The sequence below is a fragment of the Bos mutus genome, chromosome 5, assembly GCF_027580195.1.
Source record: "Bos mutus isolate GX-2022 chromosome 5, NWIPB_WYAK_1.1, whole genome shotgun sequence".
NCBI lineage: Eukaryota > Metazoa > Chordata > Mammalia > Artiodactyla > Bovidae > Bos > Bos mutus.
The window spans coordinates 109,757,139-109,777,788 of record NC_091621.1 but is presented as its reverse complement, the minus strand read 5'-3'; the positions used below and the strand labels follow the sequence as shown (position 1 = coordinate 109,777,788).

Sequence of the window (20,650 nt, the reverse complement as noted above, 5' to 3'; positions counted from 1 at the left end):
GACACTCTCACTTTTTGGTCAGTGAACTTCTCCTAGGTGTGACACAGAAGAGCTTGTCCTTCTGCGCCAGCATTGACGTGGCTGTGTGCATGGAGTGGGCATCTCCTAGGTGTGACACAGAAGAGCTTGTCCTTCTGCGCCAGCGTTGACGTGACTGTGTGCATGAAGTGGGCAGAGGACTTGCCCCGTTTGCCCTGGCCCGGCTGCCAGGTTGTGGCCCCAGGCTGTGTTGGGCAGCACCCCTTTCTCCAAGGATCCCTTGCCACCCTTGAAATCCTATGGCTCCTGAAGCCCCCATGGCTGCTGGCCAAGCTTTGGGGGTGGGGGTCAGGCATGGGCTTCCCTGGCTGTGACAAGGCCACCTAAAGGGGCCCAAGAGGAGGGGGAAGCCAAGAGTAGCAGCACGGCCATCGAAAGGAGTCCCAGGAGCTGGAGGGGGCACTGTGGCCGCTATTCAAACAGCTGCAAGGCCAGGAAGCTGGACCGCACAGGCATTCTCTGCTGCTGCTGCTGCTAAGTCGCTTCAGTCGTGTCCGACTCTTTGCGACCCCATAGACGGCAGCCCACCAGGCTCCCCTGTCCCTGGGATTCTCCAGGCAAGAATACTGGAGTGGGTTGCCATTTCCTTCTCCAATGCATGAAGGTGAAAAGTGAAAGTGAAGTCGTTCAGTCTTGTCCAACTCTGAGCGACCCCATGGACTGCAGCCTACTGGGCTCCTCCGTCCATGGGATTTTCCAGGCAAGAGTACTAGAGTGGGGTGCCATCGCCTTCTCCGAGGCATTCTCTAAGGGGATGCTAATACTGTGAGGATCGTCAGAAGTGGCACCTCCTGGACCCAGCCATGGAGGGAGGGCATCTCCTGGAGGGCTGTCCAGAGATGGAGTCCAGAGGGTGCCCAAGGCCCTGGGGATGCCATGGAGGTGGCCAAGGGAGGGAGCCCTGGCCGGGTGGGGCGGGCTGGGCTTAGGGGCACTGACAAGAGAAGGGGCCGCAGGTCAAGGGGCCAAGGGACCAAGGGGAAGGCAGGTTTGGGCTCTGGATTCCTCGGGAACGGAATGCTTACCGCGCCCTACTCCTGGCCCTTGGCAAACCTCCCAAGATGTGGGTCCATCATCAAGGTGGCGTTGCCCCTCCCAGCTCCACAGGGGCTCTGAGCCGGGGGTGGGGCAAAGTGTGAGGACCAGCTAGGCCAAGGAAGGGCTGAGCAGCCACTCCGCGTGCAGCCTTGAGGCCCTCCACCCAGCCCTGTGCTCCCAGCACTCAGCGGGCCACCGCACACTGTCGCCTCCCCGGATTCAGCACCCTCCCTCCATCCTGGTGCCGGCCTCGCCCTGAGACCCCAGCCTGCCCCTGCCACGTGGACGCTGTCGCCTCCTTCACTGCCCCCACCTCCATCCTTCCTGCCATGAAGGAGGCCCACAGAGGCCTGGCCCTGCCCGCCTCTCTGGAGCCATTTCTTGGCTCATCTCCCCCACCCCCCGCTCCACCCAATGGCCTTGTTTTCTGAAAAATGCGTCCACACCCTGACTTCAGCCTCAATTCCTTCCCCTTGTGTTGAACTCCACGTCCACTTCCGTCGTGTCCCTCCTCTGGTCTCAGCACCCCTCCTGGGCACACCCACCCGCCATGGTCACACAGTGGACATGGAGCTGTCCCACTGGCCCCCGTGTCTGCCTAATGCAAGCTCCCCCGGGGAGGGGCGGGCAGACTTGCCCCGCTGTCCTGTGTCCCTGGGCCCCAGCGCAAGCAGCACAAAGAATGTGCTGAAAGGTTTTGTAGACGAGGATGAGGACACTCACTTGATAAACATTTATTGAGCACGGGTTGTGTACACAGCCTTGTGCTCAGCCCTGTAAGAGGTTTCATAATGCAAGGCCCTGTGGCTCTCAAAAGAGCTCTAGATCACACAGTGTTTAAGGGGGAGGTTCTGTGCCTGCCCAGGGCAACTGGGGGCTTTGGCGGGGGCTCTGCCTAGAACACTCCTGAACAGCCCACCGGCTTCCCTGTGCTTGGCCCGCACAGTGTTCTCCAGGAGCCCCTTTAGAGCTCACCTCCCCTAGACTGTGCTCCCACAGGCAGGGACCAGGGTGGGGGCCTATTTCCTCTGCACAGGGCCTGGCATCTCCAGAGCTTATTAAATACTTGCTGAGTGATGGCTGGAAAGAGCATCAGGCCAGCAGGCAAAAGGCCAGCCTGGGGCACAGGGTCCTGGCTGATGGCTCGCTAGCCAGTGACGATGCTCTGGCAGAGGCTTTAATAGCAGGAGCTCAGCCCTGACCCCTTTCCTGGGGCTGCTCATTCGCTTAATCCTCCCTGTGACCTCTGGGCTAGAAGGGCAAGGACTTCACTCCTTTTCACGCCTGAAGAGAATGAGGCTCAGGAGAAGGGACTCACTCAAGGCCACACGGCCAGCAAGCAGTGGAGCTGGTGTTGGAACTCAGGTCTGATGGCATCCCCAATGTTCTTGGTGCTCCTTAGCAAGCTCTTCCAGCCTTAGGGATCAACTCGCGCTGCTTCTGAGTCTTTGTATTTTCTTATTAATCAGCTAAAGAGGGGTGACTTTCTGAGTCCCAAATAAACTTGAGGTCTCCTTTGAGGGGCCTGGAGATTTGGCTGAGGGCATCAGAAATAAAGGGATGCCCCTGGTGCAGCCATCACTGGTGTGTTTGGCTCGTGTGCCCTGTTGCTCTGAGCTTCCTGGAGAATTTTCTAATTTATCACCCATTTATCCATCCATCCATCCATCCATTGTTCATCCATCTTTCATCCATAATCCATCCATCCATCCAACCATCCCTCATCCATCCATCCATCCATCCATCTTTCATCCATCCATCCATAATCCATCCATCCATCCAACCATCCCTCATCCATCCATCCAACCATCCCTCATCCATCCATCCATCTATTCACCCCTCTAACCAGCCTTACTCACCTGCTCACTAGTCACAATGCACCTCTGATACATAGCAGGTCCTATGCTAGAGAGAGAAGACATATCTCCACAAAGTCAATAAAACGTAGCCGGTGTAGATATGATGATGAGGCACAGTGGGGACACAAAGTGACCTGGAGTGTCCAGGGACTGCAGTGGGGGGCGGTCCTAGAGGGGTTGGCAGCACCCTCCCCACGTCTCTGAGGCTACTGGTGTGTAGAGGAGAAACCTCTGCCCCAGGCCGGCCCCCATCCCAACACATCCCAAGTTCTCTATGAGGCCATTTCCTCACTGTTGGGGCAGAGACCCTTATAGAATCTGCCTGGCTCACTTCACTGGGCCATTCTGAGGCTCGAAGGACAGACACAGCTTGGAGAGTGCCTGGCAACAGCAGAGTCCTCACAAGTATCTGCTGTCAGGACAGTCCTTCCCAGCTCAGGATGGAAAGACAGCGTCTGGTCCCGGCTGTTTGGGATCCTCAGTCACTGGACGTGTGTGTGGTCACCCTGTGTCTCATGCCGTGACCCTGCAGAGCCCAGATGCCAACAGGGCCTTGGAGGCAACTACCTACCTGGCCTGCTGAGCCCAAGCTTCCAGATTCCCACATCTCCCAGGGGTCGCGGGGGCTCCCACACTGGCCCTGACCCCAATTCCTGACCAGCACTTCCCACCTTCAGGCATTTCCACCTTCATGACCACTATCTCCTTGGTGCCCTAGGAGAAGTGACCAAGGAGACGAGGCAGGGCAGGAGCCGGGAGCCCTATTTTGCAGGTGAGAAAACAGATCCGAGAAGCTGAGTGGCTGTCCCGTGGCGGGCAGACCTCTGGAGAGCTGGGCTCTAGTGCCCTGTGGGCCTGCAGTGAATCCTGGCTGTGTGACCTGGAGCTTAACCTCTCTGGGCCTCGATGCTTCATCTGTAAAAGCGGGGGCTGATGGTGTCTTCTCACAGGATGGATGTACGAACTACATGAGACCGTTTGGAAAACGCTTCCCAGGCGGTGCTAGTGGTAAAGAACCTGCTTGCCCATGCAGGAGACATGAGGGACACGGGTTTGATCCCTGGGTCGGGAAGATCCCCTGGAGGAGGAATTGGCAACCCACTCCGGTATTCTTGCCCAGATAATTCCATGGACAGAGGAGCCTGGCGGGTTACAGTCCATAGGGCTGCAAAGAGCTCGACACGGGAGGAGCACCTTGGCACGCACACGACAGTATCTCTTCACAGGGTGGATGTACCAACTAAGCGAAACAGTTTGGAAAATGCTTAGGGCAGCGCCCGGCACACTTGGGACCCCCAATAGTTCGGAAACATTACGAGTACTAATTCAGATCCTCCACCGCCTAAGCTTGCTCCCTTTCTACCCCGCCCCCGCCCCGCCTTCCTAAGGACTGAAGGCAGCAGCTGGCGGTGGGAGGCGGTTACTTTAAATACGGGATGAGGAGAACAAAAGGAAACTAGAACAGGGTGGGGGCTTGCGGCTAAAATGGAACAATTCCCCTCCCAGACTCGGGGGAGGGTCTGAAGGACAGTATCGGTGTTCCCTGCTCCTTCTTCTCAAGGAACCAACAAGCCCTGCTTCACATCTCCGTCAGTCCAGCTGGGGCGGGTGAGACACTGGCCAGGGACCCCCACCACCCCAGGGGACACCACCTGCCTGCCCCAAAGGCTCTGTTCTCGGGAGAAGCAGAAGTAGGTTAAGCGGGACCCTGGAGCTTCTCCGCATCACTTCCGAGAGAGCATTAAATATTCACCAGAAGATTTCTCCACGGGCCCACCGCCAGCTTCAAGGGCAGCCCTCTCGCCCCCTTGGCAGCGTGCCCACCGTCTTGGTTGCCATGGGGCCCTGCTACCCAGCCCCTGCCCTTCATCTTCTCACACTGACAGCCTTGGTGCCCTTGCCCCGCTCCCACCCCCAATCCTGGGGAGGCCTGTGCTTCTAGTGTCTGTGCAGGTCCTGGTGGAGGGGAGCAGTGTTCGGTTCTCTGCTCTCCCAGGCAGAGGGCCAAGGCCCCGAGGGTTGGGGGGCCTATGACTTGGCCCCCCAACATGTGTGCAAAAAAGGCTGCCGACTTCCCCTATGCTGAGCCAGCAGAAGGGACTGAGGTGTCTAGGCGACGGGCCTGCAAACGCAGCTGGTGCCCCGATGAGCAGGACTGGTGAGGCTGGCAGGCGGGGGGTCTAGGTCCCAGCTGGAGCCACTTCCTAGCTGGACCCAGGCAAGATCTCTCATCCACCCAGCCTCATCTGTAAATGGGGACAGTGATGACCACGCTGGAGTTCTGTTGAGGATACAAAACATCACGTCATAAGGAAGCAAGCCCAAGTGCCTGCCAAGTGGGGGACACTGAGCAGCTGGAGTCTCCTTGTCCTCAACCTCTTCCTCCTTCTGCCCTCTCGGGAACTCCACTCGCACATCCTCCACCACTCTCAACATCCATCTCTGTGGCTTCCTCGGGCACTGCTGTTCTGCACATGCTGGCCCCCCTCACCTGAGGCTGCCCTCTCCAAGTATCTCTCCCCTCCCCATCTCATCCCTCCCCTGGGAAAGCCACAGCCTAGTTCAATGCCACCTCCTCTGTGACACCTTCCCCAGCGCCCTGGGGGCAGTGACAGTGCCTCTTTCCCTGAACCCCACATTCCTCTGAACCCCACCCTCCCTCACCCTCTGGCAGATGACTTATAAGTGCGTCCTGCTTTTCCATTTCTGGGTCTGCCTTCCTCAGTGGACTGCCAGCTGCCTGCCGCGAAGGCTGGGGTGTTCCAGCATGCCTACCGCTCAATGGTCACGACCCTCTCCTTTTCAGTCCCCGTCAGCAACTGCTTGTTGAATCTCTGGCCATGAGCAGGGAGGGGCCTGGGAGGATGGTTAGGGTGACCACGGCTGGCATGGGTTCCAGCGGGGAGAGAGAAGGAGAGCCACTGAGGTCAGCAGCGTCGTGCTGACTTTCCGCCCTGTCTTGCAGCAGCTGAGTGTCAGGCAGGTTCCCATCTCCAAGGTGGGGAGACGGCAGCACCCCCAAGCACAGTGTGTATGGCGGGGGGCATGCCGTCTGCTCCAGGGGCAGACCTGAGGCTCTTAGCAACCTCAGGAGCTGGTGCGTTTTATCCCCATTTTTATAGGCAAAGCCACTGAGGCTAGCGAGGTTAGGAAGAGCAGGGCTGGGCCTGAGTCAGGTCTGTGGACCTCAGAGCCCACACTCCCTGGCTGCCACCCTACCACTTGGGATTCACGCTGAGCCTGGCTTACTTTGCGGCACCTACGTGTGGCAGATTAGAGGCGAGAACAGCTGCCAAGGCAGCAGTTAATAAACTGTAGCTATTCCAGGCCTCAGCGCCCACCTCCTTGTATTCCCATCTGCACGCTTCGCCAACCGCCCCCTGCAGCACCTGGTGTGGCCCAGGGCTCAGGTCAGCGCAGGTCCAAGGTCAAGGAGTTGCCCTCCCCACCGAACCCCCAACCCACAAGTCCCAGAGGGTCAGATGACCAGTTAGGTCTAGATGACCACAGTTAGGTCTAGGTAACCAGCTTTGGGGCAGTGACCCTGACCTCCTCCTTTTTCTCAGGACCCCACACCAGCAGCAACTCAGCGAACACTTGTGAAATTCACCAGCAGTCCGCCGCGCTCCCCTCCCTGCTCAGCTGCCTGAGTCTCTGAGTAGAACTGAGGAGGGATGGGATGCCGTACAGCAGAGTTGTCGACAGATCCCATGACAAATGGACTCGAAGCCTTAGGAGGCTGTGACCGGGCCAGGGCCCAGGGCTGCCAGGCCTGGATGTCCTGGTGAGCCACCTCAGGAAGGGAAGGTAGGCTGGGGAGCAGGACAGGCTGGCCCAGGTCTGCCCAGACCCAGCATTTCTAGGGGTAAGACTCAGATTGGGGGGAAGGGGGCTTCTCGGGTCTGCAGGGCGGCCCCTCACGCCACGCATCTCCTCCCAGCATCACTTGGCCCGGAGTACCTCCTCCCTAGGGGAAATCCCTCTCTCCTTTGAGAGCTGGCTTTCAGGGCCCACCCTGCCAGGGGCTCCCTGACACTCCCTAGGCTGGATGTGGAGGCCTTCCATCCACCCCCACCATGCCCTCTGCTCTCTTTTTTAAAGAATTAATTTATTTTTAGTTGCTTCAGCTCTTCCTTGCTGTGCTCGGGCATTCTCTAGTTGCAATGATTGGAGGCTGCTCTCCACTTGTGGAGGTGGCTTCTCTCCTTGCGGACCAGGCTCAGTAGCTGCAGTGCCCAGGCTCAGTTGCTCAAGGGGATGTGGGATCTTCCTAGGCCAGGGATTGAACCCGTGTCCCCTGCACTGGCACATGGATTCTTAACCGCTGGACTGGCAGGGAAGACCCTTCTTTTATTTCATCACTTTTCATGTCCAGTTGGAACAACTGGGTTCCTGTGCTCCTCCTCCATAGACCGCGAACTCACTGAGGGCAGGGTCTGTGGCTTCTCCGTCTCGGTGTCCCCATTCATGGGGGGAATGCTTGAAGAAACATCTCTGAACAGAACAACATGATGTGAGACTGAAAGCGTCTTTACGGTGGCTCAATCTGGCAACCAGGGTGCCCAAGTCAGTGTCCCCAGGGCCTGCACCGTGACGGAACAGGGAGGCGCAGGGCCTGGGCGCTGAGACACCAGCAGCCTCACCAGGTTCCTGGGACTCCCGCGCAGCCTGACAATACTGAGCCTGGCTCCAGTTCCCCCCACAAGAGACTATAAGATCAAGGTCAGTTTTTGGTTACTTTAATTGTAAAAACCAAGACATTTATATATAAATAAGACCGCTGTGTAAAATAGGATTCACCCTTCTACTAAAACCCTTCTTCCCACACTCAAAAAGAATATAGAAAACCCAGCAGAGATAAGAAGTACAAATCGGCATGCGGTCCCTGATGAGAAGTAAGTGGCAGGCCAGGTTTCCCTGCTGAAACAGGCCTCGCGGCGAGGGCGCTCCTGGCCCAGGCGTCTCACCGGAGGTCAGTGACACTTCCAGAAACCGCGCAGGCGCGGTTCCCGCACCCTCAGCCCCTGGTTACCAACTGCACACGTGGAGGCAAGGTGGGGGGAGGGCCGGGGACGGGGCGGGGGGCAGGCTGCTTGGTCCTCATGCCAAAGCCAGGGGGTTGTGGAGCCGGCCGGACAAGACGCGGTGGCATGTTCAGCCGGGGCCAGGCGGGAAAAGGGGCTTCTGGGGGTGGGGTCACCGCTTCTCCAGAAGACGAGGAGAGGGCCCTTAGTGACCCCCTAAGAGGAGAGGCTCCCTCGAGGCCATCTGCACACAGGCCCCGTCAAGACGAGAATCGGGCGGACGCCTGCCCACAGTGCTGGGTGTGGGAAGGCGTGGGGGCTTAGCAGGTCCCTGTGAGAAAAAAATGCCACCCCCCGCCCCTCCTTTGACCCTGTCACACACACCCCACCCCCCCAGCCCTCCCCTGCTGCCCCCTCACACCCGGGGACTCAGCGTGAGATGGCTGCGGATGCACACGCGGGGCGCGGCTCAGGACACGGTACACAGGACAACGGAGAAAAGACCCCAGCTTTCCTCTGGGAAGTCAGGACCTGCCCGTGGCTGCTCCCCGCTCCCAGGGGGACAGCTTTTGGGGGAAAGGCCTGCGGGGGTGGGGTGGGGCGGGGAAGGGCGGGGGGACGGTGTGTCAGGAGCACTTCCAGACACACACAGCCAGGGTCCCCCCGAAGTACAGGTAGAGGAGGTTCTTCACCTCGTGTGTGATCTCAAAGCCGAAGCCTTCGCCGATCACCACATGCCAGGAGGAGCCGAACTTCTTGTCCATGGTCTCTTTGATCATCTTGGCAGCACTCTGCAACGAGAGCAGGCTCGTCGGGGGCGGGCGGGTGGGGGGCAGCTTGGGGGTGAGAGTGGGCGTGAGTCAGTGCCCTCGCGGGGAAAGCAGAAGTCTCGGCAAGAGAGAGGCCTTGTAGACTCGCGACTGCTGTTGGGCTCTCGGAACCTTCAGACAGGGTTTCCGGCCCCTCCTACCAGGGGCGGCTACACAGCTACGGCGAATCGGACTTTCTACCTCAGCACCGGTGAGGCAGCAGGGTGGGGCATCGGGCCTGAGACGGGGCACCGGCTGGAGCTCGGAGGCTGCTCTCAGCCCTCAATGAGCCAGCACCCCTGAGCACATGCTGAGGATGGAGCGATCGTCGCGGATGGAGCAATCGCCGTGGATGGAGCCATCGCCATCGTCACAGCGAGGGCTCAGGGTTACCTTCAGGGAGCACAGCGGCCTTCCCTGGCGCATCTGGTGGGCTCTGGGAGAGAAGCCGGCCTTGCCTCTGTCAGCTGCGGCAGCGGCACCCGCCGTCCTTCCCGAGCTCGCTCTTTCAAGAGGTCTCGGGAGGGGCAGAGGCCCGGCCTTCGCGGGGTGAAGCCCCAGGCTCCGGCACTTGCTGTCCCGCCGCCATGCCAGGCGCCTCACCCATACCATTTCAGGACGTCTGTCCTTAGGACCACCCAGCGAGGAGGCAGCATCCTCGCCCCCTGGCACAGACCGGGAAACTGGGGCCCCGCGATGAGAACTGGCCTGTCCAAGGCTAAAGACATAGGAAGGGGCTGGAGACTGAGATCTGAGCTTGGGCCTGCCTGGCCTGAAGCCGGGTGCAGTGGCCAGGGTCTGCCTCCCCCACAGGCTGCCACCACGCTGGCTTCCTTCTTGTTCACCAGCAGACTGATGAATGACTTTGCCTGTGTCCATGCCTACCTGGTGTCGCCAGCACCTAAGGCAGTACCTGGCACAGGGATGGTGTTTAACATCTTTGCTGAATGGATGAATGGATACATGAATGAATGCCCGGGCGGGCCTCTGTTCTCCACTGGGATGGAGCCAAGGGGTAAGTATCCTATTTTGCAGCCCACCTGAGACGGTGCATGTGGACAGGGGCGTCAGAGAAAGTGCCCTGGCTCTTCTCCCTCTAGCACTGGGTCAGTGCCCGAGACAGCGCCAGCCTCTGCTCTCACCGGCCTTCCCCACGCTCTGAAAGCTTCCCAGGAAGGGTTAGCCTGGCCCCAGTGGCACTCTGTGTAGCTGGCTGCGGGGACTGGGGCCGCAGGGGTCACCCAAGACACGAGGGGCTGCACTGATGGCAATACCTCGTTGTTGTTGGAGAATTTCTCACAGGCCGTGACACACAGCTCCATGGTCTCCACTCGCATCTCCTCTGGCATGTCCGAGTGCTGGAGACAGGGCGGGAGACAAACAGAGACAGCCTTAGCCTGTGACCCGTCTTCTGGGCTGGCCTCTCGTCCCAAGCTTAAGGCACGGGCAGAGCCCAGAGAGATGACCCATCTGCTGACGGAACCGAGCGAGGCCTAGTGGGCTCTTACACCCAGGGTCCCTGTGCAACCAGCGACACACAGGGGAAGGTGGCTGGCCAGGCAGGAGCACGCTGGCCACGGAGATGCTTTACCAGCAGCCTCAGAGCACAGCTGACTCGCTCAGGTCCTGAAGAGATGGTGCGGCCGCTCTGGGGGCCCCCTGCTTTTCTGCCCGGCCCTCTCTGGGTGCCTTCTTCCCCTGGGCTCCGTCTCCACCCTCGCCTCTTCTCCAGCTCCTGCTCTGCAGGGATCCCGCCCTGCTCTGTGGATGCAGACATCTTCTATGCAGGCAGGGCTCCCACATGTTCATCCTTACTTTGACTTCTTTTTGGGGCTCTGGATTCCTATGTCCAGCTGCCTACTTGCCAGCCTCAGAGGTCTGAAAGATAACGCTTGATGTTCCCCCACAAACCTAGTCCTCTGTCTTCCCCCTCTTGGTAACTGACACTGTTCTCTCTCCCACACTCAGGACAAAACCAGCCCTGGCAGTTCCCCGTGGCCTGCTTTCCCTCATACCCAGCATCCAGTGCGCTGCTGAATTCCATTGCTCTCCCTTCAGCTTCTGTCTAGAGCCCTACCGTGTCTTGCCATCTCTGTTCCATGACCTGGACCTGGCCACCCTCTCTCTCCCTGGGTCTCTGCAGTAGCATCCTGGTTGGTCTCCCCGCTTCCACTCGGGTTCCCTAAAATCCACTCTCCATCCAACAGCTGGAGGGCTCTTTCAGAAACATTAAACAGATCACCAGACTCCTACTCCTCTGCTGAAGGCTCTTGACTGTTTCCCTTTGAAGTCAGGATGGGATCCCCATTTCTCACTGTAGCCCCCAGGCCTGGGAGGCTGGCCTGGCTGTCACACTGACACTCACGTCCTGTGCCCCCTCACTTGGCACTCATTCCAGCCACACTGGCCGCCTTCCTGCGCCTCCCAGATGCTGAGCTTGCTCAGGCTTTCCATGCCTGCTGCTTCCCCTGCCTAGAGAATGTTCTCCAGACTCTCACAAGGCGTGCTCCCTAACTTTATTTAGGTCTCTGATCAGAGAACTCGTTCCAGAAGCCAATATTTACTCTCCAGCTCCTTCCTTCTGCTTTATTTTTCTTCAGGGCACTTGTGACCTGAAATTATGTTCTTTAAACCTTTTTTCCACGTGGGCCAGGCTTCTGTCTTGTTCACTCCCGTTCACTCTGTTCACTCCCAGAACAGCGCCCGGTATGTAGTAGGTGGCCTAAGTAATTGTTGAATGAATGAATGGATGAATGAATGAATGAATCACTGTGGGCGCCCCCTCGGTCTCTAGACTGGCCAGCAGAGCCCGTCATAATCTCCTCCCAATGCTATCCTGCGGGGATAAGCTCCCCCTCACCTCTCTCTCTAAGGCGCTTGGGCCCTGCTGGCCACTGCCTCCCTCCCCCGGGCCTTACCCTGACCAGAGGGAAGGTCTGCAGTCGTTTATAATCAGCCTCATCTTTCTTCCCTTCTGTTTCTCCCATGATATTTCCACTGTGACCAGGAGGAGAGAGGGATGCTTTCAGGAGGTGCTGGGACTGGTAATTAAGACACACCCAGGAGATTCAGGAAGCAGGCCCTGCCAGCTTGGTGGAAGCAGAAAATGTCTTTCCCCAAGGGGTGCTGTAGAAAACAGGAAAAACCAGGAGAAACGAGTTGGCTTAAAAACTATACATCACAAATTAGAAATGTCTCAGTAACAATCTGACACCTCCCCGTCTCAACTCCTCCACATCCCTTTCCAAATGGCCAGCAAGTCTGGAGACGGGAGGATGAGTCAACACGAGATGCTGGGACCCAGTTAAGAACACGCTGGTACGACGCTGCAAGCCCACACTGTCATTATCAAGACAAATACTGACTGCCGGCCAGGCTGAGGGTGGAGCCTTCAGCCTGCAATTAACGAACTTGGATTCTCTGCTAGGCTACTATGTACATCATCCTTGCTTCCCGGCAGATGTGGTCAGGAAGTGAAATGTCAGGTCGTGTTCAACAGTTCTGGGCTTATGGGCAAGCAAGTGCCTCCTTCTGCAGGTCCTGGCTCTAGAGGAGAAATGTGACCAGTGACGCTCTGCGCCCTCCTTGGCGTGCCAGGCAGCCTGCCTCTTCTCGTCCACTCCCTCCGGCCACCCTGTCCTATCCGGCTGGCCCAGGAGTTGGGAGGCTCAGGCCTTAGTTACTGGTCCTTCCGCTCACTAGTTATGTGGTTTAGGGCCTCAGATTTCTCATCAGTAACATGAAGGTGGTTACATCTACCTCGTGGGGCTGTTACGAGAATCAAATGAGATGGCGTAGGCCAGGCACGTAGTAGGCACTCAGCAAACACCCAGCAAACTGTTTTTCCCTCCCTCTGGCTCCCCAGAGATTCACATAAGGATATGATGGAAAAGTTATAAAGCCTAATACACATGCGTAGATTTCTTTTTTCTTTCCAAATCTTACGGAAAAACAGATAGGGCTTTTCCTTAAAAGATGGGCCTGGATCCTAAATGACTGGAAGCAGTGCTTGAAACTCAGTGTTTCTCTCTATCCTACAAGTCAGTTTATCCTATAACTCAAAGAACTTTTAATCTCAGAAGTACAACTAATATAAATGAAAACGAACCACCACATCATTAAGCCCCTTTTAACTATCCTTACTGGACAAATGGGTGTCCCTGATGGCTCAGTAGTAGAGAATGTCCCGGCAATGCAGAAGCCGCAGGTTTGATCCCTGACTTGAGATGATCCCCTGGAGGAGGAAATGGCAACCCACTCCAGTGTTCTTACCTGGAGAGTCCCACAGACAAGAGGAGCCTGGCGGGCTATAGTCCATGGGGTTGAAAAGAGTTGGATAGGACTGAGTTGGTATGCAAATACAGCCAAATAATGTTATCATATTCCAGCATCGCTCACATTTCCAAATAAATTTAATTTTCATTGCACAGCCCCTGAACCCTGAAGATGCCCAGCGTAGTAACGGGTAGGTAATGACGGGTGACATCGGTTGGGTTTCCTGCGGGCCAGACACTGTTGCAAGTACTCCACGTGCACTTACTTGGCCCTGCGCCACCAACCACCCCATGAGTTAGGTCCTGCATGTAAGGGAGGCATCACCACCCTGGAGGTCACTCAGCTACTGAGCGGCAGAGCTGCAGCTGACCTGGGATGGTCTCCGACACAGGTGATCCTAACACCGTCCTCACATTACAGGGCCTGCACACAGCAAGCACACGAGGTGGGCGCCCACACACCTCGCCCCGAGGCATGACCACTAGCCCGGCTCCCACAATCCCAGCAGTGAGAGGAATGTTAAAGCGTCCCTTTCGGTGTCTCCCTGTCCAGCGCTAACTTGATCCTTGTTTGGTCAAGCCTTGAGCTTTCTGGGCACATTTTTTCTGGGCGGTGCTTTCAAGTTTATCCCTCTCTCTGGTGCTGCAGAAATCCTCAGTGCTACTCCATGTGGTTGGCTCCCTCGAGCGAAGCTGGAAGCCTGGCATCACCCTCTGCCCGGCAGAGGGGGGGGTCCTCCCCCCCATTGCCCGGGTATGCTCTGGTTTCCCAGCAGACAGACGGCTTCTTATCTCACCATCCTGGGCATTTGTACCACCCAGATATTAGCTGTGTCTGTTTGTCTCTACATATAAGCTGGCAAATGACCAAGTACGATCTCATTGTCCTTTCTGCTCAAGTTTCTTTATTTCACAAAAGGCAGTGAATCAACTTGTCCTTTCTCGTTCCGATTAAGGCCCCATCCCCCGTCCTCCTTGCGGTATTTGGTAAAGGCCACTTCGTTGCCTCCTCCCCCACATCATCAAGGGGTGACAGAAGGTGGGGGCTACACTGATGTAAAAGGATTACATCCTTTGTAAGCTTTGCTGTCTCCTGAGACTTTCAAGTGGGAACAACTTATGGTGCTGAAGCAGCTGCTTTAGGCCCCTTCCACCCGAATATTTCAATCCGATTCAATTCGGCCTCTGGGCTAACAAGAGCCAGCGTGGAGGGGAGCTCAGAGGCAACCGTGCACACGTCTGCCCTCGGGGACCTCAGGGTCCGTGACCACTGCTCGGACTCTGCTTCAGCATGTGGAATCCTGGATGAAACCACACTTCAGAGGTGTTATCAAAGCCCATTCTTCAGGAACAAAGTGGGAAAGCCACTGGGACAGTTGTTTTTTTTGGGGGGGTGGGGTGGGTGGGATATCACCTGATAGAGAAGATACAAGACTATGAGGTGGGGCATTGAGGCTAGAGTACCAGCTCTAAAACCGAAAGCAGTTCTGCCCTCTTCCCTGCTTTGCAGCCTGAGGCAAGTAATTTAACCTCCTGAGCCTTGGTGTCCTCCTCTGCGAAATGGGACGATCCCACCTTGTCCTTCTCAGGGAGCTGTCGTGAGCACCAAGTACATATGCACACGAGCGTTTGGAAACCGGAGGGCCCTCTGCACCCAGCACTGCGCTGCTCTAACCACCGCCACGTTATCAGCTGAGACTTCATCCACATCTTTCGGCCACATTTATTAAAGATCATGACTGCAAGTGGCTTTTCCTAACCTCTACACACACTTCTGGGGATCCAAAAGGGATGAGACTCAGAATGAAAAGGAACAGTTACAGACAAGGTGTCTCCAAATGTACAAAGGTAGAATTTTTTATGACACTGTACCATTATAGTACAGCTATAGTCATTCAGCTCCGATTTTAAAACCCTGCTGAATGTTACCCAAAATAGCACAACTCAAGTTTTAATAACCTTATCAATCTTCCATGCAAACGAGTGTGTGCCTGACAGGTCCAGGCCAGAAAGCAGTTGCGTCAGGTCTAAAAGAGAGCCCTTTAATAATTTAAGTGTGCTCCCGGCCAGGGCACGCGAATCTGCTGGGTAGCAGAGCTCGACTCTCCCCGGGGTCCGTCTGGGCGCACAGAGCCAGCGTCAGCCTTGCTCCCGCTCTGCCCTTTATTCTCCTTCTCACCCAAGGGCCCTTATGGAGCCTTACACAGCCTCGCCCATGTCTGACGTGAGGCTTCTCCTCGGCAATGAGCTGGGCTCCTCATCTCATCATCTTGTCAAAGCCTGTGTCCTTTGTTCTTTTGTGGACACTGACCTCAGTCACTGTTTATTCTTTTGCTTCTGAAATGTTTGGGAAGAATCCTTAAGTGGGTTAGGGGATGTAGGAAGGAGGAAGGAAAAATGAATGAATTCTGGGAAACAAAGGCCCCTCACCACCCCGTCCAGCCACTCAGCACCTGGAATAAGCTTGGTTCGCAGACCACAGCTTGCCGCCTTGACCTCTTTCCAGCATCGGAGAGATGGGAGGACATGTGTGGAGCATAGCTTTATGGTTGTGAGTACAGGCTCCACAAGAAGGTCTGGCTTCACACCTCGGACTGTCTCAGATAAGTGTTTAACCTCTCCAGGCCTCATTTTTCTCATCTGGAAACTGGGTCTAAAAACAGACTCTACTTCACAGTCAATGTCAGCTTTTGTTACTGGCGCGGGAGGAAGTGTCCTTTGAATCCCAGCCAACTAAACAGCGAAACGCTCAGGCAAACAAACCAACACTCATCGAGCTCCCGCTCTGTGCCGTTAGTACTGAGGCAGGAAGGAGTCACAAGTGAATTCTGCAAACACAGTTGGGCTGGAGGAGCTCTGGTGCAGTGAGTGATACATTGCTTTCACACCTGCTGCCTCATTTCATCCCAGAACAACCTGTGGGGGCAGCACCCACTCACAGTTCTCAGACAAGGCACCTCAGAGAGGTCTGGGGGCTGGCCTGGAGGGACACAGCCAGGATCTGAATCCTTATCTACTCTTCTCTACCTTCTGTGCTTTCTCTCCTGTCCCGAGCAAGTAGGAGGCAAGACAGTAACACAAACAGTGTCCATCCTTGGCAGCCAGCAGTCCAGACTCCTGCCCACACAGGCCTGCTGGTTCCAGCTGTAGTGAGGCCACACACACCCTCGGCACCTCGGACATCCTCCCGCCCTCCCCTGACAAGTCCGCCCTCTGCCTTCTGGCAAACAAAAGGTGAGGCTCGTAAGGTGAGGAGAAAGGAGAGGACTTGAAGGCTTTCACCTAAGATATCAGGGAGGTCCGGAAACAACACGGACCATCTAGGTTTCACCATCAGTTTGAAATGCATCATCTACTGTAAAAGAAAGTTTCAAGAGTAAGAAAGTGATGATTGCAGGATAAAGAACAGTCCTCGAGAAGACAATTACCTTTCATGTACACAAAGGGTTTTGGTTTGTTTCACATCCCCCTTATATTTTTTCATTTCACTGATGTCTGGTGAAAACTTCTGATGTGCCTTAAACCAGGGGGAGGGAGGGAAAGAAAGATGGAGAGATAGAGATCAAGACATTTTCTTTATGTATAAGATGATGTAATAAACCATACTGACTCATATGGTTCTCCCTCATGGACATGGCCAAGTTTGGATGCCATCCGCACACTTTAGTCAAGATACAAAGCATTACCTATCACAGCCATCACAAGGGGACAGCTGCTTACTACAGACAGTGGGTTACTAAGTCTCTTACCCGCCTCCTCCCCACCCCCTCTTTCACACCTACTCCCCCTTCTCCCACTCAAGGGAACAGATTTGAACATAAGTGACTAAGAATGATGTTATCACAAAAATAAACTGAAGTTAGCACTGAGTTACTTTTTAAAAAAATCATTCATAATCACTAATCACTGGTGACGTCTCATAGCCAGTCACGACTCAGCAGTGTGTCGTGAGTCCAGACAATCTCCCGGGGATGAAGGACTTGCTCTGCTCTTCTGTAGATGCCCCCAGAGCAGCGTCCAGTGTCTGGCACGTGGCAGAAGCCCAACAAATATCTAAACTCTAATTAAACTGTATTTCATTTGCCCCCTGGGAAGGGGGGCCCTATCAAATCCCTTCAATACCATCTATTGAGCACCGACCTTGAGCAAGGCAACAGGATGGGTGTTTTATGTAGAGGATCTCATTTACTCCCCCTAAGAACTCCATCAGACAAGCACTATTATCCCTACTTCCCTGACGATCATTCAGGCTGAGCAAAGCAAAGCGACTTCCCACCCAGCTGATAAATGGATGAGCCAGGATGCACTCGGCATATATGACTTTAGGACTAAGCTTTCTCAACTGCTCTGCTATAAGCAAGAGAGAGTCTCCGCTTTCAAGGAGCATACAATCTAATATGAGGGAACAACACACATACCCAAGGAACTAACTATGGTTCATGGCAGAGAACAGGAAGTGCCACCAGACAGACACGGAACTAGAAGGAAGAGGAGAATTCTGGAGGACAGGGGAGAGGACAGTGAGTGTGTGGTGGCAGGGGCAACATTTGAGTCAGACCTTAAACGGTGAGTGGGAATCCTGACTGGTGCGCGAGGCGAGGAAGACAGTCCAGGCAGAGTGATGAGCAAACACAGTGATGTCGAAGCAGAAAGCTCAAAGGGTTTTATGGGAAAGTCCAACAGTCCAATTTGGCCAGAGGACAGAACCTGGCAAATGAGAAGAGAGGAGGCATGCTGGGAAAGAGGCTGGGATAGGGTTGTGGATGTGGAGAAGAGCCCTGAGACCCAGGCTTAAGAAATATGCATATTTTTAGTGGAGAAGGAGAAGTCCTTTGGAGGTCTCCTGGGGGCTGGTGACATGGCTGTGTTTTGACAATTACTCTGGTGGACTGGGTTAACAGGAGGAGAGACTGGGGGTAGGAACACCAGTTAGGAAGCTATAGAGATGGCCTGAGTGACAGGCATTAAAAACTTGAACCAGGATGATGGCTTCAGACATGGAGAGACTATGAGATCCTTGCAAAGGCAGAAACAAAGATGTGACACTGCCTAAGTGGGATAAGCACGGCAGAGGGGCAGATGATGCCCCAGGAGGATGGTGATCTAACTGAGAGAGACAGGAGAATTCAGGTAGAACAGATGGACAGACAGAGAATGCGGGACACTTTGATGTTTGAATTACTGAGTTTAATTTGTTGGTGAGATATGCAAATGGAGGTATCTCCTCAGGAGAAGGGGATCACAGAATCATGGATATTACCAGGGGGAGGAGGGGAGCCATCAAGTCCAATCACTACATCAATAAAGCAATCTCTATTTCAACCCCCACCCCCAAAGTCTCACTAACGATGGAAGCCCAGGAGAAGTATCTGAGCTGGAGATGTGAATTGGAGGGTGAAACGGAGAAACAGGGTGATTCTCAGAGGGAGGGAAATGCGTGGAAATATGAGACAAAGGAAGGAAGTTCATATTATTCTCAGAATCCCCCGAGGAGATATGCTATAGTATCCTAATTCTGTATATACTCAGGCTGGACTCCAGGGAGATTAGAGAACTTGCTAGGGTCCTGTAGCTGGGAATCCAAATTAGGTTTGCCAAGTCCTTTTCTCCAGGAGATGGTGAAGGAAGGGAAGCCTGGTGTGCTGCAGTCCATGGGGTCGCAAAGAGTCGGAGGACACGACTGAGCGACTGAACAACAACAAAGTCCTTTTCACTATACTCCAAACTTCCCATGAAGATCACGTCCTCGGGGAAGTCTACAGTTGGGTCAAAGAATCACATCCTGGAACGTCAGAGTCAAAGAGACTTTAGGGATCATTCAACCTAACTTCTCATTTACAAATAGGGAAACTGAGGCCCAAAGAGGGAAATGACCAGCCTCGACTCTCAGACAGTCGTCAAGTGTCCAACTCAAGCGGTCTGAGAGGAGGCGATGGCGACCACCCGCCCACCCATGGGAGGAGGGGGTTACTCTGCGAATGATGGGGGATCAAGGTGCAGGGGGAGTCGGGTTAGAGAGGACGGGGGAACGTGAAGCTGGAGGGGATCTCAGAAGGGCCTGCAGAGTAGCGACAGCGAAACTGTCTCGACAGAGCTCGCAGGTCCCCGAAGTGTGGTGGCGGCGCCGGGGGGTGGGGGCGTGGGGAGGATGGGGGTTGGGAGGATCTAGAACTGGGGACCAACAGGCAGGAGGTTGAGGTGGGGCCTCTGCGGTGGGCGAGGCCCCGCCCGCCCCGCAATGCCTCCCGGTCCCGCTTCGGGCCGGCCCTCCCCGCCCGGTTGCCCGCCGCACCCCGTGGCCTCACCTGCTCCCGAGGGGGCCGGAGCTAAGGCCTCAGCGAGCGCACCCCCGCCAGGGTTGTCAAGGAGCGAAACAAGAGTGTCTTAGCAACAGCGAGGAAGTCCTGCCCCTCACCGGACGTTACGGGACTTTTACTTATTATTGGTGAACCAAGATGTCAATCACCACTGAAGGGCCCTACAACGTAAAATGTACGAAAAGAGGCGTGGCTTACAGATTGAGGAGGCGGGGCTTCACTTATAGTTGTCTTAAATGGGCCTGAGGAGTTGGGCATAAACAGAAGTTCTCATTTTAGAGAAATTTGGAAGAGCGGTATTATCTGGAGAGTGTCTTTTAGTCATTTGAAACAGCAAATGCAACTTGTTGGTGTCCTGACACTAATAGGCCACACTTACGGCAGAAAGCGAAGAACTAAAGAGCCTCTTGATGAAAGTGAAAGAGGAGAGTGAAAAAGTTGGCTTAAAACTCAACATTCAGAAAACTAAGATCATGGCATCTGGTCCCATCACTTCATGGCAAATAGATGTGGAAACAATAGAAACAGTGACAGACTTTATTTTCTTGGGCTCCAAAATCACTGTAGATGGTGACTGCAACCATGAAATTAAAAGACACTTGCTCCTTATAAGAAAAGCTATGACCAACCTAGACAGCATATCAAAAAGCAGAGACATTACTTTGCCAACAAAGGTCCGTCTAGTCAACACTATGTTTTTTCCAGTAGTCATGTGTGAATGTGAGAGTTGGACTATAAAGAAAGCTGAGCGTGGAAGAATTGATGCTTTTGAACTGTGGTGTTGGAGAAGACTCTTGAGAGTCCCTTGGACTGCAAGGAGATCCACCCAGTTCATCCTAAAGGAAATCAGTCCTGGATATTCATTGGAAGGACTGATGCTGAAGCTGAAACTCCAATACTTTGGCCAGCTGATACAAAGGACTCATTTGAAAAGACCCTGATGCTGGGAAAGATTGAAGGCAGGAGGAGAAGGGTGTGACAGAGGATGAGACGGTTGGATGGCATCACTGACTTGGTGGACATGAGTTTGAGTAAGCTCCAGGAGTTGGTGATGGACAAGGAAGCCTGGTGTGTTGCAGTCCATGGGGTTTCAAAGAGTTGGACACGACTGAGCGACTGAACTGAACTGAACAAAAGCCTAATATAAAGTAACATCATGTAGGGCTTTTGCATGAGTATTGCACCTGATTCTCTCCACAGTTCTTTTAGGTAATAGTATTCGTAACCACATCCATCTGAACTAAGGTTCAGAGAGGTTAAATAGTTTGTAAAAGGAAAAAAAAATCAAGG

At 54.8% G+C, this 20,650-nt stretch overlaps 1 protein-coding gene across 3 annotated transcripts; it reads right to left on the bottom strand.

Moving 5' to 3' along the window:
* Positions 1 to 7,286: 7,286 nt before the first annotated feature.
* DNAL4 (dynein axonemal light chain 4) lies at positions 7,287 to 19,470 on the bottom strand. Of its 3 annotated transcripts, none has more exons than XM_070371559.1 (5): positions 19,349 to 19,470; positions 11,688 to 11,895; positions 10,044 to 10,127; positions 8,653 to 8,751; positions 7,287 to 7,430 (listed from the first exon to the last, which is right to left on the bottom strand). In XM_070371559.1, exons 2-5 carry the CDS (start codon positions 11,754 to 11,756, stop codon positions 7,302 to 7,304), a joined length of 381 nt encoding a protein of 126 aa, XP_070227660.1. In that variant the 5' UTR covers positions 11,757 to 11,895; positions 19,349 to 19,470; the 3' UTR covers positions 7,287 to 7,301. The 3 variants fall into 3 exon arrangements, with proteins under 3 accessions (XP_070227660.1, XP_070227659.1, XP_070227661.1); XM_070371558.1 differs by lacking the exon at positions 7,287 to 7,430 and adding an exon at positions 7,660 to 8,542; XM_070371560.1 differs by lacking the exon at positions 7,287 to 7,430 and having other exon boundaries at positions 7,660 to 8,751.
* Between the last annotated feature and the right edge of the window lie 1,180 nt (positions 19,471 to 20,650).

Excerpts from the sequence above, each read along its gene's own strand:
- DNAL4 (XM_070371558.1), bottom strand. The coding sequence starts at position 11,756 with ATGGGAGAAACAGAAGGGAAGAAAGATGAGGCTGATTATAAACGACTG. Across the intron at positions 10,128-11,687 it reads AGACCTTCCCTCTGGTCAGG|CACTCGGACATGCCAGAGGA; the intron begins GTAAGGCCCGGG and ends CCCTGTCTCCAG. Across the intron at positions 8,752-10,043 it reads AATTCTCCAACAACAACGAG|AGTGCTGCCAAGATGATCAA; the intron begins GTATTGCCATCA and ends CTCTCGTTGCAG.